The sequence below is a fragment of the Tachyglossus aculeatus genome, chromosome 12 (genome assembly GCF_015852505.1).
Source record: "Tachyglossus aculeatus isolate mTacAcu1 chromosome 12, mTacAcu1.pri, whole genome shotgun sequence".
NCBI lineage: Eukaryota > Metazoa > Chordata > Mammalia > Monotremata > Tachyglossidae > Tachyglossus > Tachyglossus aculeatus.
This window is the reverse complement of record NC_052077.1, coordinates 44,095,266-44,114,010: the sequence shown is the minus strand read 5'-3', so window position 1 is coordinate 44,114,010 and position 18,745 is coordinate 44,095,266. Positions and strand designations below refer to the sequence as shown.

The following is an 18,745-nucleotide window of genomic DNA, read 5'->3' as shown; positions in this document are numbered from 1 at the left end:
ACAGAACACTGTATTAGGGATTTGGGGGAGGACTATACAACTAGGGGAAGGCACAGCTCCTACTCCTTTCCAGAAGTTTTCCCAGGTGTCCCAGTCTGGGCAATGGGAGGGCCCTCCTGAACAACTGGGCATTTAACAGACCCTACTGCCTCCTTTCTTGCTGACCACCCTCCCCCCCCCACCACAGTAGGCACTTAGTACAGTGCCCTACACACAGTAGTTGCCCATATAATGTTCTATACGTAAGCAGCGTGGCTCAGTGGAAAGAGCTCGGGCTTTGGAGTCGGAGGTCATGGGTTCTAATGCCGGCTCTGCCAATTGTCAGCTGTGTGACTTTGGGCAAGTCACTTCATTTCTCTGTGCCTCAGTTCCCTCATCTGTAAAATGGGGATTAAGACTGTGAACCCCCGTGGGACTACTTGATCACCTTGTAACTTCCCCAGCTCTTTGAACAGTGCTTTGCACAGAGTAAGCGCTTAACAAATGCCATCATTATTATCATTAGGGACCCAGCACAATCCTCCACACACCCAATAGGAACCCAGCACAGTGGTCTGCACAGAGAAGACGCCCATCATAATGCTCTGCACAGAGTAGATTTTCCTTGTGTTCAGTTGGGACGTGAGCCCACTGTTGGGTAGGGACCGTCTCTATATGTTGCCAACTTGTACTTCCCAAATGCTTAGTACAGTGCTCTGCACACAGTAAGCGCTCAATATGATTGATTGATTGATTGACATGGCAACTACTCCTCCTCCTCACCCACTGTCTCCCCCACCCCCCCATCCCGTGGTGGCTGATTTTCCCTCGTGTCCCTGACTAAACAACACCCGTAGATTTCCAAGTGCCCGATGCCCTGCGTCGCATGCCAAGGGCTCCCCGAGCAAGGGAGGGAGAGCCAGGACCTGTGTGGGAAATGTAGCTTGCTTGAACCGAGCTAACACTGTCCCTTGGTTCCCCCAAGGGCCACGGGATGCTGACCCTGACTGGCTGCTTCTCTGCGCTGCTGGGATTGCTTCACTTCCTGGGCATGCACGCTTTGCAGGAGAGCCACCCACCCACCCACCTGGCATGGGCCTGGCACGGGGATTAGCCCGTCCCGTTGTCTGACGCTCTAGCTGATGGGAGGGGAGATTTACCTCACCAAGGGGCAGGGGCACTGCTCTTTGGCTTGAGCTTGTGCCTCGTGTCTCCTTGCCTTCCTTGACACGTTGAGGGGAGAACCCTGGACCTGTTTGGGTGGCTTGAGGAAGAGGGGGGGTCCTGCACAAACCCAGGGAAGTCAAGCAGGAGGACCTAAGTTCACCCTGGAGGGATGATCCCGACTCCTGCAAGTACTGGCCTCCTGTCATTCTCCCACTCACGGAAGAGTCACTCCCCCACTGCTGGCTCCCCAGCTGACCTGATGACAGCCCTGCTTCTCATTTGTCTCAGGACGTCATGGCTTTCAGACTCCTCTCCCGGAGGCCTCTGCTCCCATGTGCCACTATGCCTTCCTTTTCCCCGAAGCCAGCCCAGCGAGCTTGGCTCGCTGGGGCCAAACCTGCATAACCAGTTTCTAGACTGTGAGCCCACTGTTGGGTCGGAACCGTCTCTATATGTTGCCGATTTATACTTCCCAAGCACTTAGTACAGCGCTCTGCACGCAGTAAGTGCTCGATAAATACGATTGAACGAATAACCACCCTGTGGGCCAGTAAGCAGTGCCCAAGTCTACGCAACCGGTAAAATCCTGTGGGTCAATCGATAAATTATAGTCTGGAGCTGCCACAGGCCCAGATCCAGGTTCCTTCAGTGAGTGATGTGGACAACTATGTTGGCCCACCCTAGACTGTGTTTCCTGGAGGGTCCACCTTGAAATCTCCGTCTTTTCTTTTATATTTTAGCCATGACCTACTTTCAGCCACAGAGTTTAGGAATTAAATACAGCCTGACATCCCATAGCAATTAAGACATGGCCATCTAAGCGCTTAGTACAGTGCTCTGCACACAGTAAGCGCTCAATAAATACGATGGATGATGCTCTATTTTTAAAAGTAAGCAATTTCAGGACAAGTTAAAAATGCAATTCCCTTGGGGACTTTAAGATCATTACTGGTGCACACTAGCCCAACTACTTGATCAGACAAAGTACCTGCCCTTTTGAAGCAAAGCTATTTAAATTAAGGGATAAATTCATGGATGGGAGGAGGTCCATAATAGATTACTAGATGGAGGGTCAGGAATGCAGAGGGGGAAATTGGAGGGGTTGAACGGTCCATCTCTGACCCCGAGAATGGGGTGTCCAGGAGGGCAACCAGTGACAGTTACTCCAAGTGTTCTGGTGCCCCTGTTGGAGACAGAATCAATCAATCGTATTTATTGAGCGCTTACTGTCAGAGCACTGTACTAAGCGCTTGGGAAGTACAAGTTGGCAACATACTGAACCCTAGGTTTGGTGGACCAAGGGGCCTGCACTGGGTATCACTGGAAGCAGCGTGGCTCAGTGGAAAGAGCCCGGGCTTTGGAGTCAGAGGTCATGGGTTCTAATCCCCGCTCCGCCACTTGTCAGCTGTGTGACTTTGGGCAAGTCACTTAACTTCTCTGGGCCTCAGTTCCCTCATCTGTAAAATAGGGATTAAGACTGTGAGCCCCCTGTGGGATAACCTGATCACCTTGTAACCTTCCCAGCGCTTAGAGCAGTGCTTTGCACGTAGTAAGCGCTTAATAAATGCCATCATTATTATTTATTATCTAGCTTATGTTTTTATTAAGTTCAAGAGGGTTGGGAAAGATTAAGAGAAGCAGCGTGGCTCAGTGGAAAGAGCCCGGGCTTTGGAGTCAGAGGTCATGGGTTCGAATCCCAGCTCCACCACAAGTCTGCTGTGAGACCTTGGGCAAGTCACTTAACTTCTCTGAGCCTCAGTTCCCTCATCTGTAAAAATGGGGATTAAGACTGTGAGCCCCACGTGGGACAACTTGATCACATTGTATCCCCCCAGCGCTTAGAACGGTGCTTTGCACATAGTAAGCGCTTAACAAATGCCATTATTATTATTATTATTATTATTATCTATAGTTGAGCAGCAGTCCACGGTAGGAGGTCACTGGAGGGAAAGTCAGGGATGGAGAGGGAAAAGTCAGGAGTGTTGGTTAGGCTGAGCTGGGTGCCTGACGGGGAGTCAGAGATGGAGAGGAGAGATCCAGGGGTGTTGGATGGTCCATCGTGGATCTATAGCTAGATGGGCAACAGCACGTCCAGGAGTATTGGTGCCCTGTTGGCGACAGAGTCCTGGGAATGTTTTAGGCACAGTAGCAGAGTTTCCTTGTCATTGTCTTCGTGAGCAGTTTGTGCAGGACCATTTATTCACTGTTGAAAATATTTGCTAAAACATTTCCACTGAAAGGAATCAGCTGAATTCTCTTCTTTTTCCTGTAAGAATACCACCTGCTAAATTCTTCCAGTCTTTTGCAATTGGCTCGTTTCAGAGGAGAAGCCTTCCTTCCCTCCCCGCAAACCCCGGGCTTAACGCGGCTTCGTTTCTGGTGCGGAGGGAAGGAGTAGGGATGGGTTCCCAGCCTTTTCCTCCAGTTCGGAGCAGCCGCTTGTGGGGGCTGGAATGGGCACGCTTTGGCCTCTGCTTCTCCGCTGGCTCTTGCCTCTTCGGCCTCTCTCTCTTCCCTCACAACCCCGTTAACGTCCAGGCACCTTGTTCTCTGTTTTGTCTTCCCCGTCCGGACCATCGGCCGCGTCCTCGGGCCACCCGTCCACCCCGGGGGCCCCCACAGCGGCTGCAGCACCCCCTCGGGCCTTGACTGCGGCAGCGGGCGCAGCACCCCGTCTTCAGTCAGTACCATTAGCTCCATTTGCCCGACTGACTTGAAAGCGGCTGCTAAAATGGCGCCCAACATTCCCCTGGAAATGGAGCTGCCCGGAGTCAAGATTGTCCACGCTCAGTTTAACACGCCCATGCAGTTGTATTCAGACGACAATATAATGGAGACCCTGCAGGGCCAGGTCTCCACAGCCCTGGGGGAGACGCCCTTACCGAGGTAATCCAGGACCCCGGGGCCGCGGGGACCCCGCCGGCTAGGAGCATGGAGCCGGTCGGGGGGTGACGTGGGGTAACCGACGCTAACCGGGCAGGCGGTGTTCAAAATGGGATGACTGCCCGGGACGTGCTACTGCTACCTATGGAGTGGCAAGAACAGAACCAAGGGCCGGAGATGGGTCTGGACAGGTGGAATTGGGGAGGAAAGGAGCTGGATCAGTCTTCCCGTAGTAGGTTTCCCTCTGTAGAAATCCTGTATCGCTCATTCATTCATTCACTCATATTTGTTGAGCACTTACTGTGGTCAAAGCTCTGTACTCTGCCAATTGTCAGCTGTGTGACTTTGGACAAGTCACTTCTCTGGGCCTCAGTTCCCTCATCTGTAAAATGGGGATTAATCAATCAATCAATCAATCAATCGTATTTATTGAGCGCTTACTATGTGCAGAGCACTGTACTAAGCGCTTGGGAAGTACAAATTGGCAACATATAGAGACAGTCCCTACCCAACAGTGGGCTCACAGTCTAAAAGACCGTGATTAAGACCGTGAGCCCCCCGTGGGACAACCTGATCACTTTGTAACCGCCCCAGCACTTAGAACAGTGCTTTGTACACAGTAAGTGCTTAATAAATGCCATTATTATTATTACTATTATTACTAAGCACTTGGGAGAGTTCACTATAACAATAAACAGACACATTCATCTCTCTCGAAGAGCAGTCTCTCAGCTCCCTGCTTCTCTATGATCTATCCGAGAGACTCCATTCTTGGCTCAGTTGGCTACGTGGGCTGTTGGGAGAGGCAGTCAGTCCTATTTTTTGAGCACTTACTGTATGCAAAGCGTGGTACTGAGTGAATGCTTGGGAAAGTGAAAGTGACTTTGGGCAAGTCACTTAACTTCTCTGGGCCTCAGTTCCCTCATCTGTAAAATGGGGATGAAGACTGTGAGCCCCACGTGGGACAACCTGATCACCTTGTAAATTCCCCAGCACTTAGAACAGTGCTGTGCACATAGTAAGCGCTTAATAAATGCCATTAAAAAAAAGTACAATATAACAATAAATAGAGGGAAAGCAGTTTACACCCTCTAAGCCCTCCTTTCTCTCACTTTCTGCCCTTTCCTCTCTGGAGCTGGCCCGATGTGGTTACTGAGGCTGGGAGTTAAGAGAAAGTTAACCATCTGGGGGGACGGGGGAGAAAATGGTCTTTGGGCGAGTGGTCAGTCACCGATTACAGGCAGCAAACTGGATGATCAGCCGAGTGGGCCACCGTCTCCTGGATTAGGGTCCGGTTGCTTTTGTCGGCCAAGATCTACGGCTGTTTGGTCCCGATTAATTGACTCACCTGTGTTTTCTGATTTCCTCCCACGTTATTTAACCTCACCATGCTCAAGACCAGAGAGCTTTCTGACATGTCCGTTAACAATCCCCGCATCTCCGTGGAGCGAGCCTGGGGGACGGGGGTCGGGGGCGTGGAGAGGCTGGAGTGCGTGAGCCTGGGGAGCTGGGGGTGTCAGCAATCCTCGAGGGCTAATGTTTCAATCAATCAATTGTATTTATTGAGCACTTACTGTGTGCAGAGCACTGTACTGCAGGACTTCGTCTCAGGACAGCAGCAGGGTACTTTTTCATTCATTCATTCATTCAATCATATTTATTGAGCACTTACTGTGTGCAGAGCACTGTACTAAGCACTTGGGAAGTACAAGTTCGCAACATATTCTCCCCGTTCTAGACTGTGAGCCCACTGTTGGGTAGGGACCGTCTCTATATGTTGCCAACTTGGACTTCCCAAGCGCTTAGTACAGTGCTCTGCACACAGTAAGTGCTCAATAAATACGATTGAATGAATATAGAGACAGTCCCTACCCAACAGCGGGCTCACAGTCTAGAAGGGGGAGACAGAGAACAAAACAAAACATACTAACAAAATAAAATAAATAGAATAAATATGTCCAAATAAAATAAATATTGGAGGAGCTGTCTAATGGTTGCCTACTCGTAATAGATTATGGATAGCTTGCCCATGCGTTTCTCCATTTACTTCCTAAACCTGTTAAAAGTTAGACTGTGAGCCCACTGTTAGGTAGGGACTGTCTCTGTATGTTGCCAACTTGTACTTCCCAAGCGCTTAGTACAGTGCTCTGCACACAGTAAGCGCTCAATAAATACAATTGATTGATTGATTGATTGATGGAAGAACGATCCAAAATCAGGGTGGAGAGGGGAGAGTCAGGGGTGTTGGATGGCCCTAATTACGAGGGCGGGTGTCCAGGAGAGAAACTAGCACATGGTTCCACTGAGAGTCAAGATGCTTTGTTAAAGACTGACCAGAGCGCTCATTAGATAACGCCATTCCTGTCATCCATATGTACTTACTAGCCACTGTATGAAGTGTGTTTTCTTTAGTTTGTCTGGAACTTACTACCTTTCCTGGACATCGCTCATCCTAATGTTGTGAGATTTGGGGAACAATTCAGTTTGTCCCATCTACCCCTTTGTCTCTTCCTCTTCTCTTCCTGTTCCGTCTCTATCATGGAAGCAGGGAGGTGAACAGAAGGAAGAGCTGGCACTCAAGTTTTTCTTTACTCAAAAAAGTACGCCCCAGAGAAGCAGCCTGGCGTAGTGGATAGAGCACAGGACTGGGAGTCAGAAGGTCCTGGGTTCTAATTCTGGCTCTGCCAATAGTCTGCTGCATCTCTCCATCCCCCCCATCTCCCTCTCCATCCCCCGCATCTTACCTCCTTCCCTTCCCCACAGCACCTGTATATATGGATATATGTTTGTACATATTTTTAACTCTATTTATTTATTTATTTTATTTGTACATATCTATTCTATTTATTTTATTTTGTTAGTATGTTTGGTTTTGTTCTCTGTCTCCCCCTTTTAGACTGTGAGCCCACTGTTGGGTAGGGACTGTCTGTATATGTCGCCAATTTGTACTTCCCAAGCGCTTAGTACAGTGCTCTGCACATAGTAAGCGCTCAATAAATACGATTGATGATGATGATGATGATGCATGACCTTGGACAAGTCACTTCACTTCTCTATGCCTCAGTTACCCCATCTGTAAAATGGGGATTGAGACTGTGAGCCCCACCTGGGACAGGGACTGTGTCCAACCTGATTTGCTTGTGTCCACCCCAGTGCCTGGCACATAGTAGCACTTAACAAATACCATAATTATCATTATCATTTACAAACTCCCAATCTTCCATTCTATTTCTAAGAGGTTGTTAGTCTCTTAAGCCCCATCTCTCCTGTAGGAGGGAAAGCTCCTTTTGCTCCAGTGTCCAGCCACTGGACTGGGAGGAAAATAGAATGAAGTCTCCTTTGTCCTTTGTCTTGGTCCCAGCCTCCAGGCTTGTGTAGTCAGAAGACCCTGAGACGGTCTCAGCCTTGGATTGGGGGAAGAGATGTTGACCGCTTGCTGTGTGCAGAGCACTGTACTGGGTGCTTGGGAGGTACAAGTTGGCAACATGTAGAGACAGTCCCTACCCAACAGTGGGCTAGACTTATCGCTGAAACTAGAAGCAGCATAGCCTGGGGGATAGATCCCGGGCATGGACGTCACAAGGGCCCGGTTTCTAATCCCGGCTCTGCCATTTGTCTGCTGTGTGACCTTGGGTGAGTCACTCAACTTTTCTGTGCCTCAGTAACCTCATCTGTAAAATGGGGATTAAGACTCTGAACCCCATGGTGGGCTTAGACTGTGTCCAGAACAATTAGTTTGTATCTACTTTATTTGTACATTTATTTATTTATTATTTATCTATTTGTACATATGTATTCTATTTATTTTTTTTGTTAATATGTTTATTTATTTATTCATTTTACTTGTACATATCTATTCTATTTATTTTATTTTGTTAGTACGTTTGTTTTTGTTCTCCGTCTCCCCCTTTTAGACTGTGAGCCCACTGTTGGGTAGGGACTGTCTCTAGATGTTGCCAACCTGTACTTCCCAAGCGCTTGGTACAGTGCTCTGCACACAGTAAGCGCTCAATAAATACGATTGATGATGATGATGACCCACAGCCCCTACAGCTAATCATCCGAGCATGTGCTTTGGAAAATCTAACGGAGCTACGAAACGTGCAGCCAGGGGGTTGTAGGGTTCTGTTGGGTGGCAGCAGCAGAAACTCCTGCCCTGGCTGAGCTATCCATAGCCCTAGGAGGGGTCTCAGAGCTTGGCAAGAGGCAGAGCAAGCAGCATCCACAGCAGGAGAGAAACTGCTTGGGTGGGGCTGGTGGATGCTCAGGAATTCCCCCAGGTGAGGATCCAGGCCCGGGACTCTTCCGTCTTATCCTTCAAGCCTGTTGGCAAATATCTCCACAAAGTTGGAAGTGGGTTAGCACAAGAAGCAGTGTGGCCTAGTGGAAAGAACACAAGCCTAAGAGGCATGAGACTCCACCCCGACTCCACCAGTTGTCAGCTGTGTGACTTTGGGCAGGTCACTTAACTTCTCCATGCCTCAGTTCCCTCAGCTATAAAATGGGGATTAAGACTGTGAGCCCCCCGTGGGACAACCTGATCACCTTGTAACTTCCCCAGCGCTTAGAACAGTGCTTTGCACATAGTAAGCGCTTAATAAATGCCAATGTTATTATTATTATTATGAGACGTGGGAACTAATTCCGGCCCTGCCAGGGCCTCTCCGGGGCCCATGTCTCCCCTGAGATTGCGGCCAGGGGCAGCATCCTGGAGCTAGTTGCCATGGCAACAGCGGGAGATGTTTCCCATCTCCCCATCCTCTCGATATGTACTGTGTGCCTACTGTGAGCAGAGCACTCTGCTGAACACTTGGGAGACACCAAGAGAAGCACCACCCTCTTGTCTGTGAGCTCCTTGTGGGCAGAGATCATCATCATCATCAATCGTATTTATTGGGCGCTTACTATGTGCAGAGCACTGTACTAAGCGCTTGGGAAGTACAAATTGGCAACATATACAGTCCCTACCCAACAGTGGGCTCACAGTCTAAAAGAGATCACGTATTGTTCTCTCCCAAGCACTTAGCACAGTGCTGTGCACACAGTAAGTACTCAGTAAATACCACTGATTGAAGGATTGGGAAGCAACGTACTTGTTCCCTGCCCTCCATCTTCTCGCCTATTGTGTCTGCTGCCGCTGTGTGGATTTGGGAGGCTGGGGGTGGGGGGGTCAAGGGAGAGGATGGGAAGAGGGGCATTTAAAGTGAAATGTTGGAACGTCAGGGGCAGTATCTTTTGTCATCATCATCATCATCATCAATCATATTTATTGAGCGCTTACTGTGTGCAGAGCACTGGACCAAGCGCTTGGGAAGTACAAGTTGGGAACATCTAGAGACAGTCCCTACCCAACAGTGGGATCACAGTCTAAAAGGGGGAGACAGAGAACAAATCCAAACATACTAACAAAATAAAATAAATAGAATGGATATGTACAAGTAAAATAAATAAATAGAGTAACAAATATGTACAAACATATATACAGGTATATATGTGTCCCAAGTGACAACCTGCTTTGGGGGGCAGGGATTTGGAATTCTCTTGAAGGATGTGGCTAAGATGTGTTGGGGCGACCCACCCCCATTCCACATCTGGAGATGGCCCCTGGCCGCCTGCCCCGTCCTGGGCGCTGATGTCTCCCTCTCTCCTCCCCTGTCAGTGACTCGACGTCCCCCGTGCCACCCCAGGGCTCTGATGTGTACCGCATGCTTCACGACGACCAGGACCAGCCGACTCAGCCTCGCCAGTCGGGCTCCTTCAAGGTGCTCCAGGACATGGTCAACGATGACCCTGGTGAGCACCCCTGGGGCCTGCTTGAGGGGGGTTGGTGTGGGGAGCCATCATGGACGGGGCTCAGGAAACTCCCCAAGGTGGGGACCCCGGCCCGCCCGGGACTCATCCATCTTTATCCTTCAGTTCTGTTGACCTATAATAATAATAATGGCATTTATTAAGTGCTTACTATGTGCAAAGCACTGTTCTAAGCGCTGGGGAGGTTACAAGGTGATCAGGTTGTCCCACAGGGGGCTCCCAGTCTTCATCCCCATTTTACAGATGAGGAAACTGAGGCACAGAGAAGTTAAGTGACTTGCCCACAGTCACACAGCTGACAAGTGGCGGAGCTGGGATTTGAACTCATGTCCTCGGACTCCCAAGCCCGGGCTCTTTCCATTGAGCCACGCTGCTTCTCAATCAATCAATCAGTCGTATTTATTGAGCGCTTACTGTGTGCCGAGCACTGTACTAAGCGCTTGGGAAGTACAAGTTGGCAACATATAGAGACGGTCCCTACCCAACAGCGGGCTCACAGTGCTTCTCCTATGTCGCCACGCAGTTGGAAATGGGCAAGTATAAGAAGCGCGGTACAGTGCTTCTGTATTCAATCAATCAATCAATCGTATTTATTGAGCGCTTCCTGTGTGCAGAGCACTGTACTAAGCGCTTGGGAAGTACAAGTCGGCAACATATAGAGACAGTCCCTACCCAACAGTGGGCTCACAGTCTAAAAGGGGGAGACGGAACAAAACCAAACATACTAACAAAATAAAATAAATAGAATAGATATGTACAAGTTAAATAAATAAATAAATAGAGTAATAAATATGTACAAACATATATACATATATACAGGTGCTGTGGGGAAGGGAAGGAGGTAAGATGGGGGATGGAGAGAGGGACGAGGGGGAGAGGAAGGAAGGGGATTGTGTATTGTGAGTAAGTTCTGTAAGTAAGAAGCTTAGTACAATGCTCAAGCGCTTAGTACAGTGCTCTGCACACAGTAAGCGCTCAATAAATGCGATTGATTGAATGAACGAATGAAGAAGCAGTGTTGCCTAGTGGAAAGGGCACAAGCCTGGGAAGCAGGAGACCTGGGAACTTGCCTCTTGCGTGACCTTGGATGAGTCACTTCACGTCTCCGTGCCTCAGTTTCCTCACCTGTCACATGAAGATTCAATCACTGTTCTCTCTCCTGCTTAGACTGTGAGCCCCATATGGGACAGGGGTTGATTGTATCCAACCTGATTATCTTGTATCCACCCCAGCATTTAATACAGTTCTCGACATATAGTAAGTGCTTAACAAATATCATCATGATTATCATTATTATTAGCAATAATAGTAATAGGAAAGAGGATCAGTTGGCATCAGTGCCCTAGTGTAGGCCACGTGTTCCCTCGCCCTCCAGATTCCCAGAGAGACTGTGGTTTCCCTGTTTTCCCCCAAATCTCCATATTATTAATTCATTCATTCATTCAACTGTATTTATTGAGCACTTACTGTGTGCAGAGCACTGTACTAAGCACTTGGGAGAGTACATTATAACAATAAAAAGACACATTCCCTGCCTACAATGAGCTTACAGTCTACAGAAGGCGCTTGGTTACCTGAGCCAGGATCCCACCACCCTTAACGTCTCAGTCTTTTTCCCAATCCCTCCTGCTGCAAATTTGGTTTTGGGTGGTTTCTCCTGCTTAATTCCATGTTGGTCTGCTATTTTCCTTGGAGCCACAGCCTAAAGATTCCTTTGTGCAGGTCCTGAGATCGAAGTGCGTGCCTCAATCAATCAATCAATCGTATTTATTGAGCGCTTACTGTGTGCAGAGCACTGTACTAAGCGCTTGGGAAGTACAAGCTGGCAACATTGCCTCAAAATCAGGCAAACCAAAACATACATCCTGGTTTGATTGGGACAGTCCTAGATTTCACAGATGGTCCTGAGGAATTTTAGAAAAAAATTGGGACTGTCGTGGAGCCGCGGTCAGCCCACCTTCCGCCTATGCCCTGCTGCCCTTGCTCACTGTAAATACCTGGAAATCCATGTCCAGACAGAGGAGGCTCAGCGTGGAGCCCATTGCATCTGGGATTTGTGGTTTCAAGATCCCAGGATATCGGGGGACGTTCAGCCTATAGTCACCTCGTGGGTCCATCTCCCCTGTTCTAATGCTGTCTGAGAGGGGGGGCCTGGGTGGTTGGATCACTAGTCTGCTCCAGCACTTGAGACAGGAACCAACATTTTGTTTTCCAAAAGATCGGCCAGTCGGGACAAGAAGCGTGCGGGCCCCCGTGACGAAACCTGGGGCCGGAGCCGGAGGTGTCCAGAAGTTGCCGTTGTGCGACAAATGTGGCAGCGGTATTGTGTAAGTATCATTTATAAACCTGAGAAGGCCCTACTGAGAGCTCATCTCCTCCAGGAGGCCTTCCCAGACTGAGCCCCTTCCTTCCTCTCCCCCTCGCCCCCCTCTCCATCCCCCCCATCTTACCTCCTTCCCTTCCCCACAGCACCTGTATATATGTATATATGTTTGTACATATTTTTTACTCTATTTATTTATTTTATTTGTACACATCTATTCTATTTATTTTATTTTGTTAGTATGTTTGGTTTTGTTCTCTGTCTCCCCCTTTTAGACTGTGAGCCCACTGTTGGGTAGGGACTGTCTCTAGATGTTGCCAATTTGTACTTCCCAAGCGCTTAGTACAGTGCTCTGCACATAGTAAGCGCTCAATAAATACGATTGATGATGATGATGATGATGAGAAAAGCAAACCAGAACCTCTGAAATGCGGCTTAGAGGGTTTTCTGCTGCCGCCCTGAGATTGAGATGTTTATATATAAGAAATCTGGGGAACAGTTTACTGAGGTCTAGAGTCCGAATTGAACGCAGCTGGCATTTTGGGTGGGATTGCACCAGAACCTCGAGCTGTTCCTAAAGCAGAACTGAGCCATCTTCACTTGCTGTAGCTGAACTAGAGGCCCTGAGCGGAATCAATCAATCAATCAATCGTATTTATTGAGCGCTTACTGTGTGCAGAGCACTGTACTAAGCACTTTGGAAAGTACAAGTTGGCAACATATAGAGATGGTCCCTACCCAACAGTGGGCTCGTTTCCTCACTCACACTTAGTGTATGCAAGAGTCGGAACCCACCTGAACTTTGGATGGAAACGGTATTTTTTCAATCACTGTCATTCCCGGCCAGTCAAAGCCTGCATTTCCCCAGACCGCTCCAGGCTGGGACCGAAGCCAGGAAAGAGGAGAACCACTTAGATCATCGTCATCATCATCAATCGTATTTATTGAGCGCTTACTGTGTGCAGAGCATCATCATCATCATCATCAATCGTATTTATTGAGCGCTTACTATGTGCAGAGCACTGTACTAAGCGCTTGGGAAATACAAATTGGCAACATATAGAGACAGTCCCTACCCAACAGTGGGCTCACAGTCTAAAAGGGGGAGACAGAGAACAAAACCAAACATGCTAACAAAATAAAATAAATAGAATAGATATGTACAAATAAAATAAATAAATAAATAAATAGGGTAATAAATATGTACAAACATATATACATATATACAGGTGCTGTGGGGAAGGGAAGGAGGTAAGATGGGATAGAGAGGGGTGGAGAGAGCACTGTACTAAGCGCTTGGGAAGTACAAGTAGATGATATTCACCTGCCTGCAAGCTCCTTGGAGCTGGATTAATTATGGTATTTAAGACCTTACTACGTGCCAAGCACTGGGCTAGATACAAGGTAATCAGGTTGTCCCGCATGGGACTCACAGTCTTAATGCCCATTTTAAAGATGAGGTCACCAAGGCATAGAGCAGTTAAATGGCTTACCCGAGATCCTACAGCAGACGGGATTAGAACCCGCGTCCTCTGACTCCCAAACGTACGCTCTTGTCACTAAGCCCTGCTGCTGTATGCAACTGGCAATCCTGGGAGCAGAGGATGTAAAATTTGACCCCAGATTAGGAGTTTTCCTCTCAATCGATTCTTCCCAGTGGAGCTGGGGGTGAAAGAAAATCACCAAGTGCAGCCTCCAGACCAGGCAAGGAGAGATGGGGGATTTTTTAATAAATACGGTATTTGTTAATCAGTGGTATTTATCGAGTGCTTACTATGTGCAGAGCACTGTACTAAGCTCTTGGAATAGTACAATACAACAGAATAAGTATTATTCTTTCTTTCTTTCTTTCTTTCTTTATTTATTTTACTTGTACATATCTATCCTATTTATTTTATTTTGTTAGTATGTTTGGTTTTGTTCTCTGTCTCCCCCTTTTAGACTGTGAGCCCACTGTTGGGTAGGGACTGTCTCTATATGTTGCCAATTTGTACTTCCCAAGCGCTTAGTACAGTGCTCTGCACATAGTAAGCGCTCAATAAATACGATTGATGATGATGATGATGATGAATAAGTAGACACATTCCATATCCTTACAGTCTAGAGTTTGCTTTCTATGTGCCAAGCACCATTTTAAGCACTGGGGAATGATACAAGTAAATGAGGCTGAACACAGTCGGGGACAAATGGCCTAATCCTAATTAAGAGAAAGCAATTAGAGACAGTAGGCCGCTTGTGGGATGGGGACTTTGATATGATTACCTTGGAGGAGATGTCTAATGACTACATTTGAAGCAGCGTGGCTCAGTGGAAAGAGCCCGGGCTTTGGAGTCAGAGGTTATGGGTTCAAATGCCGGCTCCGCCAGTTGTCAGCTGTGTGACTTTGGGCAAGTCACTTCACTTCTCTGGGCCTCAGTGACCTCATCTGTAAAATGGGGATTAAGACTGAGAGCCCCCGTGGGACAACCTGATAATAATAATAATAATGGCATTTTATTAAGCACTTACTTTGTGCAAGCGCTGGGGAGGATACAATGTAATCAGGTTGTCCCTCGGGGGGCTCACAGTCTTAATCCCTCATTTTCCAGATGAGGTAACTGAAGATCACTTTGTAACCTCCCCAGCGCTTAGAACAGTGCTTTGCACATAGTAAGCGCTTAATAAATGCCATTATTATTATTATTATATTATTCCCACACACTTCCCCTCCCCGACCTTCTCACACATAAACACCCCGCCACCTCCCATCAGAGAGAAACCTCAATTGAAATCCTGTGCCAACCTTGGGTCTTTCAGGCAGCTGAATGCAGGTGAACAGTCGTTCATTCATGAGGGATGAATGAACGGGACTGTCTCTATATGTTGCCAACTTGTACTTCCCAAGCGCTTAGTACAGTGCTCTGCACACAGTAAGCGCTCAATAAATATGATTGATGATGATGATGATGATTCATGAGGGCCCTCAGAGTCCCAGCCCCACTATTGTACTTGAATGATGGATTTGCCTTATTATTATCATTATATCTGTTAAGTGCTTACTATGTGTCAAGCACTGTTCTTAATTAAATACGAGATTATCAGGTTTGACACAGTCCTCATCCCACCTGGGGCTCACAGTCTAAATAAGAGGGCGAACAGCAGCATGGCTTAGTGGAAAAAACCCGGTCTTTTAGACTGTGAGCCCACTGTTGGGTAGGGACTGTCTCTATATGTTGCCAACTTGTACTTCCCAAGCGCTTAGTACAGTGCTCTGCACACAGTAAGCGCTCAATAAATACAATTGATTGATTGACTGATTGGGAGCCTGAGGTCGTGGGTTCTAATCCCAGCTCCGCCACTTATCTGCTGTGTGACCTTGGGCAAGCAGTTTAGCTTCTCTGCGCCTCAGTGATCTCATCTGTAAAATGGGGATTAAGACTGTGAGCCCCATGTGGGACAATCTGATTACCTTGTATCTACCCCAGCGCTTAGAACAGTGCTTGGCACATAGTAAGCACTTATCATAATAATAATAATAATAATAATGGCATTTATTAAGCACTTACTATGTGCAAAGCACTGTTCTAAGCCCTGGGGGGGTTACAAGGTGATCACGTTGTCCCACTGGGGGCTCACAGTCTTAATCCCCATTTTACAGATGAGGGAACTGAGGCACAGAGAAGTGAAGTGACTTGCCCAAAGTCACACAGCTGACAATTGGTGGAGCCGGGATTTGAACCCATGACCCCTGACTCCAAAGCCTGGGCTCCTTCTGCTGAGCCACGCTGCTTCTCATCATCATCTTTTAGACTGTGAGCCCACTGTTGGGTAAGGACTGTCTCTATATGTTGCCAACTTGTACTTCCCAAGCGCTTAGTACAGTGCTCTGCACACAGTAAGCGCTCAATAAATACGATTGATTGATTGACTGATTGATCACCAAGGTCACACAACATACAAGTGACGGAGCCAGGATTAGAACCCACGTCCTCTAAAAGTTTGAGCCACAAGTGGGACACGGACTGTGTCCAACTTGATTAACTTGTATCTATCCCAATGCTTTGAATCAATCAATCAATCAATCGTATTTATTGAGCGCTTACTGTGTGCAGGGCACTGTACTCTGTACTAAGCGCTTGGGAAGTACAAGTTGGCAACATATAGTGACGGTCCCTACCCAACAGTGGGCTCACAGTCTAAAAGATATATAGATATATATCTACATATATAGATAGATAGATAGATATATACTAGAAGGGGGAGACAGACAACAAAACAAAACGTAGACAGGTGTCAAAATCGTCAGAACAAATAGAATTAAAGTTATATGCACAGCATTAACAAAATAGTAAATATGTACAAGTAAAATAAATAAAGTAAAAAATCTGTACACTTCTCTGGGCCTCAGTGACCTCCTCTGGAAAATGGGGATGAAGATTGTGAGCCCCACGTGGGACAACCCGATCACCCTGTATCCTCCCCAGAGCCTAGAACAGTGTTTGGCACATAGTAAGTACTTAACAAGCACCATAATAAGAATACATATTTATTATCATTATTATTATTATTATTATTAGCAGGCACTAAGCCCCATTTTAGAGATGAGGAAGCTGAGGCCCAGAGAAGTTAGGTGACCTGACCAGGGGTCATCATCATCATCATCATCATCATCAATCGTATTTATTGAGCGCTGACTGTGTGCAGAGCACTGTATTAAGCGCTCGGGAAGTACAAGTTGGCAACACATAGAGACAGTCCCTACCCAACAGTGGGCTCACAGTCGAAAAGCAGGCAACTGACAGCGTTATGATTAGAACCTGGGTCCCCTGAATCCCAGACCGATACTTTTTCCCGTTAGGCCAAGCTGCTCCTCTCACTCTTCCTTGTTTTTTCCCTGCAGCGGGGCCGTGGTGAAGGCACGGGATAAGTACCGGCATCCCGAGTGCTTCGTGTGCGCCGACTGCAATCTCAACCTGAAGCAAAAGGGCTACTTTGTCGTGGAGGGGCAGTTGTATTGTGAAACCCACGCTCGAGCTCGCACCCGTCCTCCGGAGGGGTACGACACGGTGACCGTTTATCCAAAAGCCTAAGCGTCTCAGACGAAACACGCACCCGTGCCCATACGCCCGCGTACACGCACCTGCACAAGCACGCCTGCGCACGTGTACACCCACATACGTGTACACACACACACACTCAGGCCACCCAGACAGGCACCCCCCGCTTTGGGAAGGAGAAGGGTGGAAAGCCGTATGCCCTCCGTCGTCTTTGAACTGATGATTTCTTTGTGACGTGGAGCTTAGGAGAGGCAGGTGTTTATTAAGAAGGCTTCGAATGCGTTGAGTTTGGCAATCGTGTCATCTGTGAGGCTACCCAAGTAATTTAATAGTGTTTAAAGCGATACAATTCTGTATGCCATCTACTATCTTGTATTAAGAAAATTTAAAATGGCTTATCCCCCATGTAGCTGGATCCGGATACTGCTCCTGTTAATTTTTTTCCCCTCTCAGCCAGACATTTGCACAAATAGAATCAGTAGAGAGCAGCCATTTTGCGTTACAATACTACTGTGTTTGTTTCAACTACCGTGTTTATTAAAAAATAAAACTCTTCTTTAGTTTTAATTTGAGATGTATCATGCAACACTCATAATAAACATGTATCACTATGCTTGACAGGGTTAATGCGGAGGTATCCATTCAGCGCACTTTAAACTAAGGTTTTATCCCAATCACCAAAAATTCCAAAAGATCATACCTCAAATACCTTGTCTGTGATTTTCCCTTTTCCTTCAGAACCCAAATCAGCCAGTCAATCAATGGTATTTATTGAGCACTTACTACGCGCGGAGCACTGTACTAAGTATTTGGGACGGTGCTATACGATAGAACTAGCAGACATGCTCCCTGCCCATAATGAGTTTACAATCTAGAAGGGGAGACAGATGTGAATAGGATTAAATAAGTAATTTATAACGTATAATTTAAAGATAAGTACATAAGTACATGTCTACATTTTCCACAAGAATACTCCTTGCCCATAATGAGTTTACAATCTAGAAGGGGAGACAGACGTGAATAGGATTAAATAAGTAATTTATAACGTATAATTTAAAGATATGTACATAAGTTCATGTCTACACTTTCCACAAGAATATCATAACAAGGCATTTTAGCTCAAGAGTAGTCTGGGCACCCATTTTGAGGAATAGCTTCAATCTGACCCTCCCATAGTTCCGATGTTTGGATATTTACTCCAAGTGACAAGCCTGTAGAGTGGCAATTATTTTGAGATGCGGGAGCGGCTACTAAGTTTAGACATAAGGCAACTTCTTTGATCCTTCAGCTGTTCAACAGGTGCAAGTTTACACACCAGCAAACTATTCCTATATCTGCAGCTGCAGCAAAACTATTTTTGTGGGCTTGAGAAAATAATATTACGGTTAGCTACACTTAGTAGGCCAAATTCTCATTCCATAATCCCTTCCGAGAGAATGCAGCATAGGCTAAAACGCCAAAGTAGGCCAATACACATGCCTACATACCACACACGCACACCCTACACGTGTGTGTATACACATATATATGAATATATGTAAAATCA

At 47.1% G+C, this 18,745-nt stretch overlaps 1 protein-coding gene across 3 annotated transcripts in view; it reads left to right on the top strand.

Moving 5' to 3' along the window:
* The window catches only part of PDLIM3 (PDZ and LIM domain 3), a 50,417-nt gene extending 32,651 nt beyond the window's left edge, over positions 1-17,766 (top strand). For 2 of the 3 annotated variants that reach the window (XM_038755292.1, XM_038755291.1), the window contains exons 5-7: positions 9,689-9,822; positions 12,059-12,167; positions 17,043-17,766. In XM_038755292.1, the coding sequence (XP_038611220.1) occupies positions 9,689-9,822; positions 12,059-12,167; positions 17,043-17,232 (433 nt within the window). In that variant the 3' untranslated portion in view covers positions 17,233-17,766. Of the gene's footprint in view, positions 1-3,768; positions 4,033-9,688; positions 9,823-12,058; positions 12,168-17,042 lie in introns of all 3 variants that reach the window. The other variant, XM_038755293.1, reaches the window with a different exon arrangement.
* Positions 17,767-18,745: the final 979 nt, after the last annotated feature.